The sequence below is a fragment of the Pelodiscus sinensis genome, chromosome 1 (genome assembly GCF_049634645.1).
Source record: "Pelodiscus sinensis isolate JC-2024 chromosome 1, ASM4963464v1, whole genome shotgun sequence".
In the NCBI taxonomy this organism is placed as follows: Eukaryota; Metazoa; Chordata; order Testudines; family Trionychidae; genus Pelodiscus; species Pelodiscus sinensis.
The window spans coordinates 333,179,441-333,192,296 of record NC_134711.1 but is presented as its reverse complement, the minus strand read 5'-3'; the positions used below and the strand labels follow the sequence as shown (position 1 = coordinate 333,192,296).

At 47.0% G+C, this 12,856-nt stretch overlaps 1 protein-coding gene across 1 annotated transcript; it reads right to left on the bottom strand.

Annotated features, from left to right (window-relative positions):
* Positions 1 to 7,607: 7,607 nt before the first annotated feature.
* Positions 7,608 to 8,555, bottom strand: LOC142831082 (olfactory receptor 52M1-like). Its single transcript, XM_075940282.1, has one exon. The coding sequence runs from the start codon at positions 8,553 to 8,555 to the stop codon at positions 7,608 to 7,610; it is 948 nt and encodes a 315-aa protein (XP_075796397.1).
* Between the last annotated feature and the right edge of the window lie 4,301 nt (positions 8,556 to 12,856).

Below are 12,856 nucleotides of genomic sequence, written 5' to 3'. Positions count from 1 at the left end.
CCCCTACCTCAGCTCCTTGACCTTGGCTCTGACCTGCACTGCGGTGTGGTGGGGTGGCCGTTTTTTGCCAGGCCATCAGCCAGTGTGGGATATATGTCCACGGTCCTGTGCCTGGACTGTGGGTGCTGAAGAGCCTCCTCCTCAGCCCACAGCTCCAGGAGGGCTTTGATCTCGGGAGGGTGCCCGGCGTTTGCTGCCCCTGGCTTCCTGGGGGGATGTGTCCCTGGAAGGGCCAGAGGCTCTTGGGGGGTTTGTCCCTGGTAAATGGCTTTGAGTGGCTCCACCAGGGCGAGCTGTGTGGTCAGGGTCCTGGCTGTCGCTGGCTTGCTGCCAGAATGGTAGTCCGGGGAGCCTGTACCTTTTAAAGATGGCTTCAGGCAGGGACAAGAGAATGCAAAGCAGCGGCAGGCGTGTCCACCAGGGCGTCTTCTGGGAAGTCTTGATGCTCAACATAAATTCTCCCCTGCATCCACACTTACCTTTTGATGACACAACTCTGTCCTAGAACAAGGTTTACTGCCGTCGACAAAGCTGCCGCATTCTGTCAACTTACTGTTGGCAGAACTCGGCAGCAGTGAAGACACAGGTCTAGTTTTGTCGACAAAACCCTATAGTCTAGACACACCCCAGATGTGATGACACAGCCTTGCTCAACCTTCTGCGGCTAGAAACCCACCTGTCAGCTGTGTGCGGGTCTCCCACACTGAACAACACTCAGGGCTTCCGTCTGTGAGTGGAGACCTACGTGCCAAGCACCGAGAAAGGGATAGAGGGGTCATAATGGATGACAAGTTAAAATGAATCAACAGTGTGACACTGTTGCAAAAAAAGCAAACGTGGTTCTTGGATGGATTAAGAGGAGTGCTGTGAGCAAGACACGAGAAGTCATCTTCTACTTGACTCTGCACAGATTAGGTCTCAGTTGGAATATTGTGTCCAGTTCTGGGTACCACATGTCAAGAAAGCTGTGAAGAAATCAGAGAGAATCCAGATAACAGCATCAAAATGATTAAAGGACTACAAAACATGAAAGAATTGGGCTTATTTGGTTTGGAAAAGAAAAGAGTTAAAGAGGACAGTTTTCAAGTAACTAAAAGGGTGTGACAATGAGGAGGGAGAAAAATGGTTCTCCTTGGCCTCTTTGGAGAGGACAAGAAGCAATGGGCTTAGACTGCCGAAAGGGAGGTTTGGTTTGGACATTCCAAAAAGAAAGAAAAAAACTTCCTATCTGTCCAGGTGGTTAAATACTGGAATAAATTGCTTTGGAATTGTAGAATCTCCATCACTGGAGATATTTAAGAGCAGGTTGGACAGGCACCTGTCAGGGATGATCTAGATGGTGCTTGGTCCTGCTGTGATTGCAGAGGACTGGACTTGATGACCTCTTGACGTCCCATCCAGAGCTATGATTCTATGATTCATCAGGGGAAGCTTGAGTCACAAGACTGTGGTATCCAGGTACAGATTGGGCCACCCTGATATTTAGTATTTTGACATATGGATATTATCTATGGACTAATTGAAAGAACTCTGTGTAGGTCTGAAGCCCAGTATCTGTGCTATGAAACTAATTTAAGAACTCTATTCATTCCTGTATGATCTTTTCACCCATAATCTCTCTCTCTCTCTCTCTCTCTCTCTCTTTCTTCATTTCTAATAAATCTCACCTTAGATAGCAAGAACTGCTTGTTAGTGTCTATTTGGCGAAGTCATGAAATATTAATTGACCTGCGAGATGATGCGTCTGATCCTTTGGCCTTGGTAGAACTTTGATGTATAAGATTTTCAGCAATCACTGCTGCAGAAGAGGTCCCCGGATTCATATAAACACAGTCCAGCTACGGAATGCCATCCCCTACCAGCGTGAACATAAGAACATAACAAGGGCCCTACTGAGTGAGACGAAATGTCCCTCTGTGACGGACCGGGCCGTGTCTGGGCACAGCTGAGTGCGTCTGCTCAGGGCGAATTGCTCAAATCCGGAGTTCCTTACAGCCCCCGACTGGCGACCTCTCCACACAGGCCAAAAACCAGTCTCACAGAGCGCTTCAGCAACTTGCCTGAAGCCTCCCGAGCAAAACCCCTCCGACACCCCAGCAATATCCGTGCCCCAGATGGCCCCGGGCCTCATACACAGGTGGGGGGTCCTAGCACCCAATCCCACCTACCCCGAACAAGTCCTGTCCGGTTCCAAGAAACCAGCCACAGATCCCTGGTCAATTTACCCCCTGGACCTTACCCACAAATCACGCTGGGCCAATCCTTTAGAATCTATATCTAAAGGTTTATTATTACAAGAAAGAAAAGCCTGAGAGTAAGGTTATTAAAGTACAGTACGTTACATGCACCGAATCTCCCAGTTCTCGATGCAGGCTCTAGCAGAGATGTTGCAGCTGCTGGTTTAAAAGTTCTTATTGCACATCCTACGATCAGGATGGGTTCACAGGTCTTCCGGGCTCTTCAATCCCTGCAGTGCTGCCTCTGGGATGAAGTGCTGAGCTGAGAACAAAATGGCATCGACCACATGGCCTCTTTATACTCCTTCCTGGCCTCTTCTTGTATGCAGCAAGTCATCTGGTCAGAGGCCAATCTCTATGTTCCCTGCTGGCTGCCCTCAGGTGACAAGTCCCATTCTTTGGGTGTGTCCATAGCCTATCGAGAGTCATTGTTCCACAGGGCTTTGCTACGCAGCCTGTCCATAGCCATGCTTAACCACATTCAGAGAAATATTCAGCTTCCACACAGATTACAGATTCCTACCTACACACAGAGACATTATACACTCACATAAATAGCGTACATAAGATCAACAAACAATAATCTCCCATTCAATACCCCACATGGCTCCCCCCACACCAATTTCTGGGGCCAACACCCCCACCTAGGGGTGCAGCAGCGATCTGGCTGCTTCCCTCCAATTCAGCAACGTGACACCCTCTAGATCAGTATCTTGACTTCCCACAGTGCTTCAGACTTCAGTTCAGGTGCTTCAGAGGGAATGAGCAGAACAGACAATCATCTAGTGAGTCATCCCCCATTGCCCATTAACAGCTTCTGGCAAACACAGTGTGTCATCCCGTCCTTGCCTGTCCTTGCCAATAGCTATTGACAGACCCTTCCACGAATATATCTTTTTCCCTTTTGTAGCCCTTTGACAGTACTGGCCTACAGAGCATGCTCTGGCAAAGACTTCCACAGGTTGACCCTGTGTTGTGTGAATAATTTATTACATTAGATGAGCCCTACTCCACAAGATATCAGAACACTTTCTTATTTACTTTCTCCACACCTGTCTTGATTGCATTGACCTCCCTCATGACCCCTGGGCTGTGTCCAGACTCAGGGGTTTTTTCGAAAAAAAGTAGCCTTTTTTCGAAAAAACTTCCCCTGCGTCCAGACTCAAGCCGCGTTCTTTTGAAATTAATTCGAAAGAACGCGGCTTTTCTTTCGATGGCGGTAAACCTCAATTTACGAGGAAGAACGCCTTCTTTCGAAAGTTCCTCTTTCGAAAGAAGGCGTTCTTCAATGTAAATAGGGCTTCTTCGAAAGAGAGCATCCAGACTCACTGGATGCTTTCTTTCGAAAAAGCAAGCCGCTTTTTCGAAATTTCTCCGTGCAGTCTAGACGCTCTCTTTCGAAAGAGGCTTGCAGTCTAGACATAGCCCTTTAGACATCCCTTTCCAAGATGAGAAATCTTTTTCTGATTAATCTCTCATTTTATGCAAGTCGAGTTGTGTGTTTAATTCCTTTGCTTTGGTTTTACAGCATTGGCTGATTATTTCTGTAAGGCCATCCCTAGTTTGTGTCTTATGAGAAGGAGTAAGTGACAGTATCTCATTTAGAATAGTGGTAGAAATGTAGCTGTGTTAGTCTGGTGCAGCTGACACAAAAAACAGGACTGTATAGCACTTTAAAGACTAACAAGATGGTTTATTAGGTGATGAGCTTTCGTGGGCCAGACCCACTTCCTCAGATCAAATGGTGGAAGAAAATTGTCACAACCATATATACCAAAGGATACAATTAAAAAAAAGTGAACACACATGAAAAGGACAAATCACATTTCAGAACAGAAGGGGGAAGGGAGGGAGGTAAATGTCTGCGAGCTAGTGATATTAGAGGTGATAACTGGGGAAGCTATCTTTGTAATGGGTAAGATAATTAGCGTCTTTATTCAAATTTGCGTGTAAAGTGTCGAATTTAAGCATGAATGATAGTTCAGAGGATTCTCTTTGAAGTAAAGTCTTAAAAGGTCTTTGAAGCAGGATGCAGGTAATCAAGTCGTTGAGACCTTGTACCTCATTTACTTCTTCAAAACCCATTATCATTTCCTAGCTCTCTCTCATACTCTCATTAGTCTTCCCTTTCCTAAGCTGAAAAGTCCCAGGTTTAATAATATCTCATCTTTTGCCAGCTGTTGCATTCCCCTAATATTTTTGGTTCATCTTTTCTGTCCATCATTTCCACTTTTTTTTAAGATGTGGTGACTCGGTCTGGGTGCAATATGAGGGCACAACATGTACTTTTCCAGAGACAATTTAGTCTGCAGAAGAGAAGAGTGAGGGGGGATTTGAGAGCAGCCTTCGACTTCCTGAAGGGAGGTTCCAAAGAGGCTGGAGAGAGGCTGTTCTCAGTGAGGGCAGATGGCAGAACAAGGAGCAATGAGCTCAAGTTACAGTAGTGGAGGTCTAGGTTGGATATTAGGAAAAGCTGTTTCACGAGGAGTGTGGGGAAGCACTGAGATGGGTTCCCTAGGGAGGGGTTGGAATCTCCATCCCTGGAGGTGTTTAAGTCCTGGCTTGACAAAGCCCTGGCTGGGATGACTGAGTTGGGGTTGGTCCTGCCTTGGGCAGGTGGCTGGATCCAATGAGTCCTGAGGTCTCTTCCAGCCCTGGGATTCTACGATTGTATAATACAATATTTTCTTCCTCTTATTTATCTCTTTCCTAAAGATCCCCAACAATCTGTAAGGTTTTTTGTGTGTTGTCCCTGCACATTGAATGACACACTGACTCCACAATCTCCTTCTTGAATGATAAAAGCTAATTTAGACCCATCATTTTCTAGCTGTAGTTGGGATTATGTTTTGCAATGGGCAGGACTTTGGCCATACCATGCTGGAGCATATTTTCAGATTTAGGCATAGCCCTCCTGGGAGTCCAAGGTATCATTTCTCCAATGTCAGGCTTTTCCTCCAGCTGTCTCTCTATTGCTGTCATGGCCCAGCAACCAAAAAGTCCCCTCTGCTGCCCTTCTGCCTTTCTCCTGACTCAGCTTTTTCTGCCTTCTCCAGACATTGTGTTTTTCAAGGCTGGACCAAATCTTTCTTCCTCTATTAGAATACTGAGCAAGATGGACCTTTCATCTGACCCAGTATTGCTGTTCTTATGTTCTTATCTTCTCTCTCCCCTCGTCTGTCGAGTTTCCAATCCTTTTATTTCCACTCCAGTGCAGACACGCCAGAGAAAACTGAATTTTCTCTACAAGGCACTTACTTCTTTCAGGTGTCTGGGTGAGATTTCATGAGGGCTTCAATGACCAACCAATTTACAGAAAGATGCCTTTTCCCCAGCCTCCTGTCCCTTAGCACAGGAGGAGTGTCTGAAGAATATAGGAAAAGCACGGAGACAGAAGGATAAGAACATAAGAACGGCCGTACTGGGTCAGGCCAAAGGTCCATGTAGCCCAGTTTCCTGTCTGCCGACAGTGGCCAACACCAGGGGCCCTAGAGAGGGTGGACTGAAGACAATGATCAAGCAATTTGTCTCCTGCCATCCCTCTCCAGCCTCTGACAAACAGAGGCCAGGGAAACCATTTCTATTCCCTGGGTAATAGCCTTTTATGGACCTAACCTCCATGAAATTATCTAGCTTCTCTTTAAACTCTATTATAGTCCTAGCCTTCACAGCCTCCTCTGGCAAGGAGTTCCACAAGTTGACTACACGCTATGTGAAAAAGAACTTTCTTTTATTAGTTTTAAACCGGCTACCCATTAACTTCATTTGGTGTCCTCCAGTTCTTCAATTATGGGAACTAATAAATAACTTTTCTTTATTCGCCCTCTGCACACCACTCATGATTTTATAGACCTCTATCATATCAGGGATGGTGTAGACGGAGCTTGATCCTGCCTTGAGGGCGGGGGGCTGGACTCGATGACCTCTCGAGGTCCCTTCCAGTCCTATTATTCTATGATTCTATGATTCTATATCCCCCCTCAGTCTCCTCTTTTCTAAACTGCAAAGTCCCAGTCGTTTTAACCTCTCTTCATACTGGACCCGTTCCAAACCCTTAATCATTTTAGTTACCCTTTTCTGAACCCTTTCCAAGGCCAAAATATCTTTTTGGAGGATCTAGATGGTTCATGCAATCGAAGATGTATTTATAGGGTTAAATACACTCGGTGTGCAGTGTTAATCAAAAACATTAACAAAATGATGGGAATCATTAGGAAAGGGAGAGAAAATAAGACAAAAAATCGCATACGGCTCCTCTATAAACCCATATAGTGCCCACATGTGGAACAATGAACATCAGAATATAAGATCAGCCTTCTGAGACAGTCACCTGTGTTCTGACAGCGACCAATACCAGATGCACCAGAGGGAGGGAACCCACCAGGTGATCCTCACATGGTATCTCCCCTGTCACCCATTTCCAGATAAACAGATGCCAGGGCACAATTCCTACTCATCCTGGCTAATAGCCATTGATGGACTTAACCTCTATGAATGTATCTATTTCTTTCTTGAATCCTGTAAAATCCTGGTCTTCACCAACTCCTCTGACAAGGAGTTCCACAGGTTAACTATGCACTGAGTGAAGAAAATCCCCCTTTTGTTTGTTTTAAACCTGTTACATATTAATTTAATTTGTTGATTACTAGTTCTTATGTTATAGGAACAAGTAAATACTTTTCCTTATTCACTTTCACCACACAACTCATAATTTTATAGACCTCTCTCATATCCCCACCCTTAGTCTCCTCTCTTCTAAGATGAAAAGTCTCAGTCATTTTAAACTCTCTTCAAATGGCACCTGTTCCAAACATCTAATCATTTTTGTTGCCCTTATCTTGAACCTTTTGCAATGCCAAGATCTGCATGCAAATTTGGTGGCCCCAAATCATTGCAGATACAATAAAAAAGAGCAGTGAAAATTATTAAGCAATGGAATGGCTTCTGTAGAAGGAGACTGGAAAAGAAATAACTGGGAGGATAGAAAAAGGTCTATAAAGCCATGAAGGTTGTGCAAAAACGGAACAAGGAAATATTATTTATTCCTTCATATAACACGACAACTGGGGGTCACCCATTCAATAGGCAACAGATTTCAAAGGAACAATAAGACATATTTCTTCATGGTCACCCTGTGGAAACACTTTGCCAAAGAGTGAGGTACAGTTACAAGCCATACGAAAGAGGAAATTCAGGGACTTAGACCTAAACCGATTCCCCGGTTTCTCATGCTGACCCTGTATAGTCATGAAAGGACTCAGGTTTTGTCTGACTGTCCAGGAAACGATTGAGGAAAGAGGGCTCAGCGTCATGTCACCAGTCAGCTCAGCATGGTGCAGAGTCGGTGATTCTGAGCTCCAGGAGTGAACGTTAGGCCCTTTTCTGAGTAACTATCCACAACAGCCTGTCCCTAATTTGCTTTGTTCTCACCCCATAGATGATGGGGTGCAGCATGGGGGGCACCAAGAGGTACATATTGGACATGAGGATGAGCACAGGCAGGGGCACATTAGAACCAACCCTCTGCATGAGGGAGACAAAAAGATCTGGGATGTAAAAGGCTGAGATGGCGCAGAGGTGAGAGCCACAGGTCCCAAATGCCTTGAGCCGAGCGTCCTTTGTAGGCAGTCGAAAGATGGCCCTGAGGATCTGGATGTAGGACACAGCAATGAAAAACCCATCCACACTGGGCACAAGGAATGTCACACAGACGCTGTAGTAACTACTGGGCCGGATGTCGGCACAGGCCAGGGACACCACAGAAAAGTGTTTGCAGTACGAGTGGGGGATGATGTTGGTTTTGCAGTACGGCCACCTACTCCCCATGATGGGAATGGGAAGTATGATCATGAAGCCGCGCAGCACCACGGCCACGCAGATCTTGGCTACAATGGAATTTGTCAGGATGGTGGAATGTCTCAGGGGATGGCAGATGGCCACGTAGCGATCAAAAGCCATGGCCACGAAGATCCCCGACTCCATTGCTGCAAAGCTGTTAATGAAGTACACCTGGGTGAAGCAGGCACCAAAATCGATCTCCCTGGAATTGAACCAGAAGATGCTCAGTGTTTTGGGCACAATGGACGTGGACAGGACCAGGTCAGTGACAGCCAGCATGCAGAGGAAATAGTACATGGGCTCATGGAGGCTCGGCTCCCTCTTCACAATGTACAGGATGGTGAAGTTCCCCAAGATGGCTACAATGTACATGACACAGAAGGGGATGGAGATCCAGCCATGGGCCGCCTCCAGGCCAGGGATGCCCTGCAGGATGAAGATGGAGGGGTTGGTGAAGGTGGTTGTGTTGGAATCTGACATGGAGTCCAGGAGCGGGCTTCCAACTCTGAGGCAGAATGGAGTCTCCTACGAGTACCTTATATTCCCCTGACTTCTGGTATGTGCCCAGTGCCCCAGATGATGGTCGCAATACAAATACCTGGATGGAGACACAATGTCAATATGACTACGGGAGAATGTTCTCATTGGGGAAGCAGGTTGGTTGCTCCTCACCCACTGAAAATGACATTTTATTACTCAAACACAGGAATTATGAACAACTGTCCCTAGTAATGCCCAATCCAGATTTGCTGGAGCTCCATGTGTCAGTAATTCCAGTTACATATCAGGCACCAGCAGATAACAATGTTTGGCTACTGGTTCTCCTTCATTGTTTTTCAAGGCAATAAACCCAACCTGCGGAGCCCATGCTGCAGAGAGTTCACTAAGACATGTGGTGAGGGAAACATCCCAGGTGGAGTCCACCTCAGAGAGAAGGCCAGAAATAATTGACAGCAGCTCCATGGACCCACCTACTCTGTCGAAACCAAGGAACCCTTTGGATGCCTACAGAATGGGATGGAGAATAACATACTCTAGGCATGCATGCAGGTTTGCTCACCCATTTCTTTGTAGGGGGTATAGCAGATACAAAAGGGGTGTCTGAGATGGGCTCTGAGAGTCGGGGTGGTTGCCAAAGTGGAACAGCCTGAAAATGCTGGGACCGTTGAGTTTAAAGAAGACATGATGGACGAGTGTACGACAGAAGAGATGACAGAAATGGAACTTACTCCATTCAAATGGACAAAGGGAGAAATGTCCCCCCCATGCAATATCTGTAGACCAGGCCTGGGCAAAATATGGCCCACGGGCTGGATCCAGACGGCCAACCCACCAGATCCAGCCCACAGATTCTGTGGGGAGTCCTAAGCAGGCTCTCTGCTTTCCTTGCCCCCCTCGCATACCCCATAGAAACGCAGATGTGGGGCGGTTTTTCTTTCAAAACTGTGAGTCCAAAAGGAGTGGGGGAAACCTTTGGTGCTGCCACCCACATCCCATTCCCATTGGCCGGTTTCTGGCCACAAACTGGCCAATGGGAGCTCCTGTTTCAATAACAGGCAGCCAGGAAGCACAAGGGGCTCCAGAGCACATGGCGGCAGCTTGTGTGGGGGCGGCGCGGGCACAGGGAGGCTGACTCCAGGACGGGCTGCTGGCTGAGAAGTCTCCTGGGCAGACCCTGCCTCTGGCACCCCAGCGCCTCCCTTCCCCAACCTTCTGCCCCCCACTACTGCCCCCTACTCCACACACCCAAATACTATGCCACCCCTCTTGTACCCATATCCCCTCCCAGATCCAGTACCAAAATCCCCTGCCACAGATCACAGTCCCCTCCTGCCGTAGCTCAAAACCCAACTCCCTGCACCTCCTCCTGTACCCCAATTCCCTGCCCTGGGTCACAATCCAACCACCTGCACCTCAGTCCAGTTCTCCATATCCTGAAAGAGTGTGGCCCTGGACCACTTTCCAAATCCTTGGCATGCCCTCCCTTGCAATAGACAGTGCTCTAGAAATGTGAGCTCCCCAACACTGTAGCCAGGTACAACTGAAAGAGATTGAGAGGAAACCTTTAGAGCAGGGGTGAGAAATCTTCTTTGGGTCAGGGGCTACTGGCCCACAGAAAAATCATTCGGGCTGGAGGCAGTGAAGGGTGGAGAATCAGTGCAGGATCCCCAAGGCTGTGGGGAGAAGCCCTGGGGGGCAGATCCAGGCAAGCTGGGGACCACATCTGGCCTCCGGGCCTTAGATTCTTCACCCCCGATTTAGACAAAAATAGGAATGCACACTGGGATTTCTTCACAGGAATGAATGAGATGGCTCCAATTCATGATTCCTCAGCGAAGCAAGTGAATAACTTTGGCTTAATATGCAGGTCAGTGGGATATGGAAGGCAGCAAATGGTAGAGGTTGGGGAGCAGGAAAGCGACACACAACAGAGGGAAGGGAAATATTGAGCACAAGCAATAGAAAGGGGATGTTATCATAACTGACGTTAAAGAGATCGGGGAAAATCCTTGGCAGAGCCATGTATCACATGGGAGTTATGAATCCTATTAGGAACAAATGAAATCCTAGAAGAAGTTTAGGACAATCCCTTGCCAGAGAAAGAAAACCTGTAAGTGTTGCTGAAAACCTAGATGTGTTCAAGCCATAGCTTTGCGTTGCGAGGGGAAGGAAGCCGTATGAGGCAGAGCTCGCACATGAGGTGATGAAATATTTTCCAGCCTATCATCCTCCAAGGGGGATATTAAACTGCATCTGCAGGAGAACCAAGAGTTCTGAACAGGAGTCGCAAATGGACAAATCAACCCCACAGCTCACTTGGAACAAAAAGTAAGCAGTAAGGAAACAAGAGACAAAAAAATATATGGGACAATACTGGGATAAACAAGTCTATAAGAATGGAATTTTAAAAAGTTTTCCCAAGGTTAGGAAACAATGGAAAGGTTGCTATGGGATCAGTTTAAAATAAAATAAATGCCAGGCAACCGCAGGGTTTACGGAGACCTAGTTTTGTCAAATCAATCCGATTTCTGTCTTTAAGAAGTGCGCGCATGTGGTTGATCAAGAAAATAGCTCAGACACAGTCAACTTTGATTTCACTGAGGCATGTAATTTAGTACTGGGAACGAGACCAGTTGAACACGAACCCTGCACAACAGCACTAAGCAAGTGGCACACAGACTCAGCCCTCGCTGGCTCACAGATCAGCCAATGGGGATGTTTCCAGTGGGGATCTGCAGGGCTCACCTCGAAGCCTGAGGAACTCTGATATTTTCATGAATGACCTGGAAGCAAATAAAAAACCCGGACACAAAATTGTCACATGTGCCAAATATTGGCAGAGCGTTCACCTCAGGGTCATAACCTTGCCTCATAGAGAGCCCTCGTGTGAGGTGGGACCTGCCGCTCTGGTTCTGGGAGAATAACGATGGATTTGACTCTATGAAAACATTGTGTTGGCATGAGCCCTGCTTCCCAAACCATCTTACCTCTACACAGGGTGCTGGAGGAACGGACGAGGTCCAGCATCCAGGCCTGGACAAAGGATGTTGAAAAATTGCAATGGCTGCAGAAAAGAGCCACAAAACTGATCAGAGGCAGAAGAGAATGCCAGACTCTGAGAGACTTAACAGATGTCCAACCTGAGGATTTCACTGGGAGAGACCCAGGGGCCCTCATGGGCTCTGTGACGGGCAGAGAAAAGCCATGTACCGAAAGCTGAAGTCGGACACATTCCTGGGGTATAATAAGGGTTGAAAGTTTAGCCCTGAGGGTGAGTAGCCACTGGGACACACAACCAATGGGGGATGCTTCAGCTCCCCATCTCTGCAGGCCCAGACGGGATGCATCTGCCTGAGGCCTTGACTAGACATGTGAGGCATAGCGGCTGGGCTGTAGCCCTGCAGCGTAAATAGTACTGACAGTGACTGCAGGGCTCCCCTCAGCGTGGGTATCCTGTCTCCCCCAGAGATGTTGGCTAAGCGGGTAAAAGAATTCTTCCATTAACCTCGTGCTGCCTGTTCAGAGGATACTCGCTACAGCTGCACTTCTCGGGGTAGGGGTAGAATTTTTAGCGGATGGCCAGAAAAAGAAAACTTAGTTTGGGGTTGAATTAACAGCGGCCGGACATGCAGGTCTCAGGTGTGGACAGGGCGACTCGGGGTCGCGCTGGGTAGGCCTCGGATGAAGTGCTGTGTCAAGTCACAGCGCTCAGTACAGGGGTAACTGGGTAAAAATTAATGGCACGTGTTCTGCAGGGGTTCCAATTGGATGAGCTAATGGCTCCTTTTCCCCTTCAATCCCATGAACTGATCAATAAAGAAAACAGAATCTGGCTTTTGTATTCCCTGTGTCTCCAAAGTGATCATACGTTGGACTCTGACCCATTGTCCTCATTGTTTCCTCAAGAAACCTGGCATTCTGTGGGTGAATTTATCATCCCACCTGAACCATAAAAGACTATAAGTGTTTGTGATGGCACTCATTTGCCGCTGTAACTGCACTGTAAAAAATAACAAAAGCTGTTTAATTTTAAGGAAGATGAAAACAATGTTGCAATAGTGTAATGAGTTAGAACTGCAAAAGTGTCATTTATAAAGTAAGTAAACATGGGTGCTGCTTAATTTCACTCATGTTTAGTAGGAGTGTAGCAAAATGTATTTATTAATATAATGAAATATTGAAAGCTTCTTACTAATCAGATACAGGTTGAAACTCTCCCAACCATGGTTTTCTGGTCTGGCAATATCCATGGTCTGGCATGAATGCAGGGCCGGCCCGAG

What these genes read in the sequence shown, in the direction of transcription:
- LOC142831082 (XM_075940282.1), bottom strand. Translation starts at nt 8,555, where the DNA reads ATGTCAGATTCCAACACAACCACCTTCACCAACCCCTCCATCTTCATC.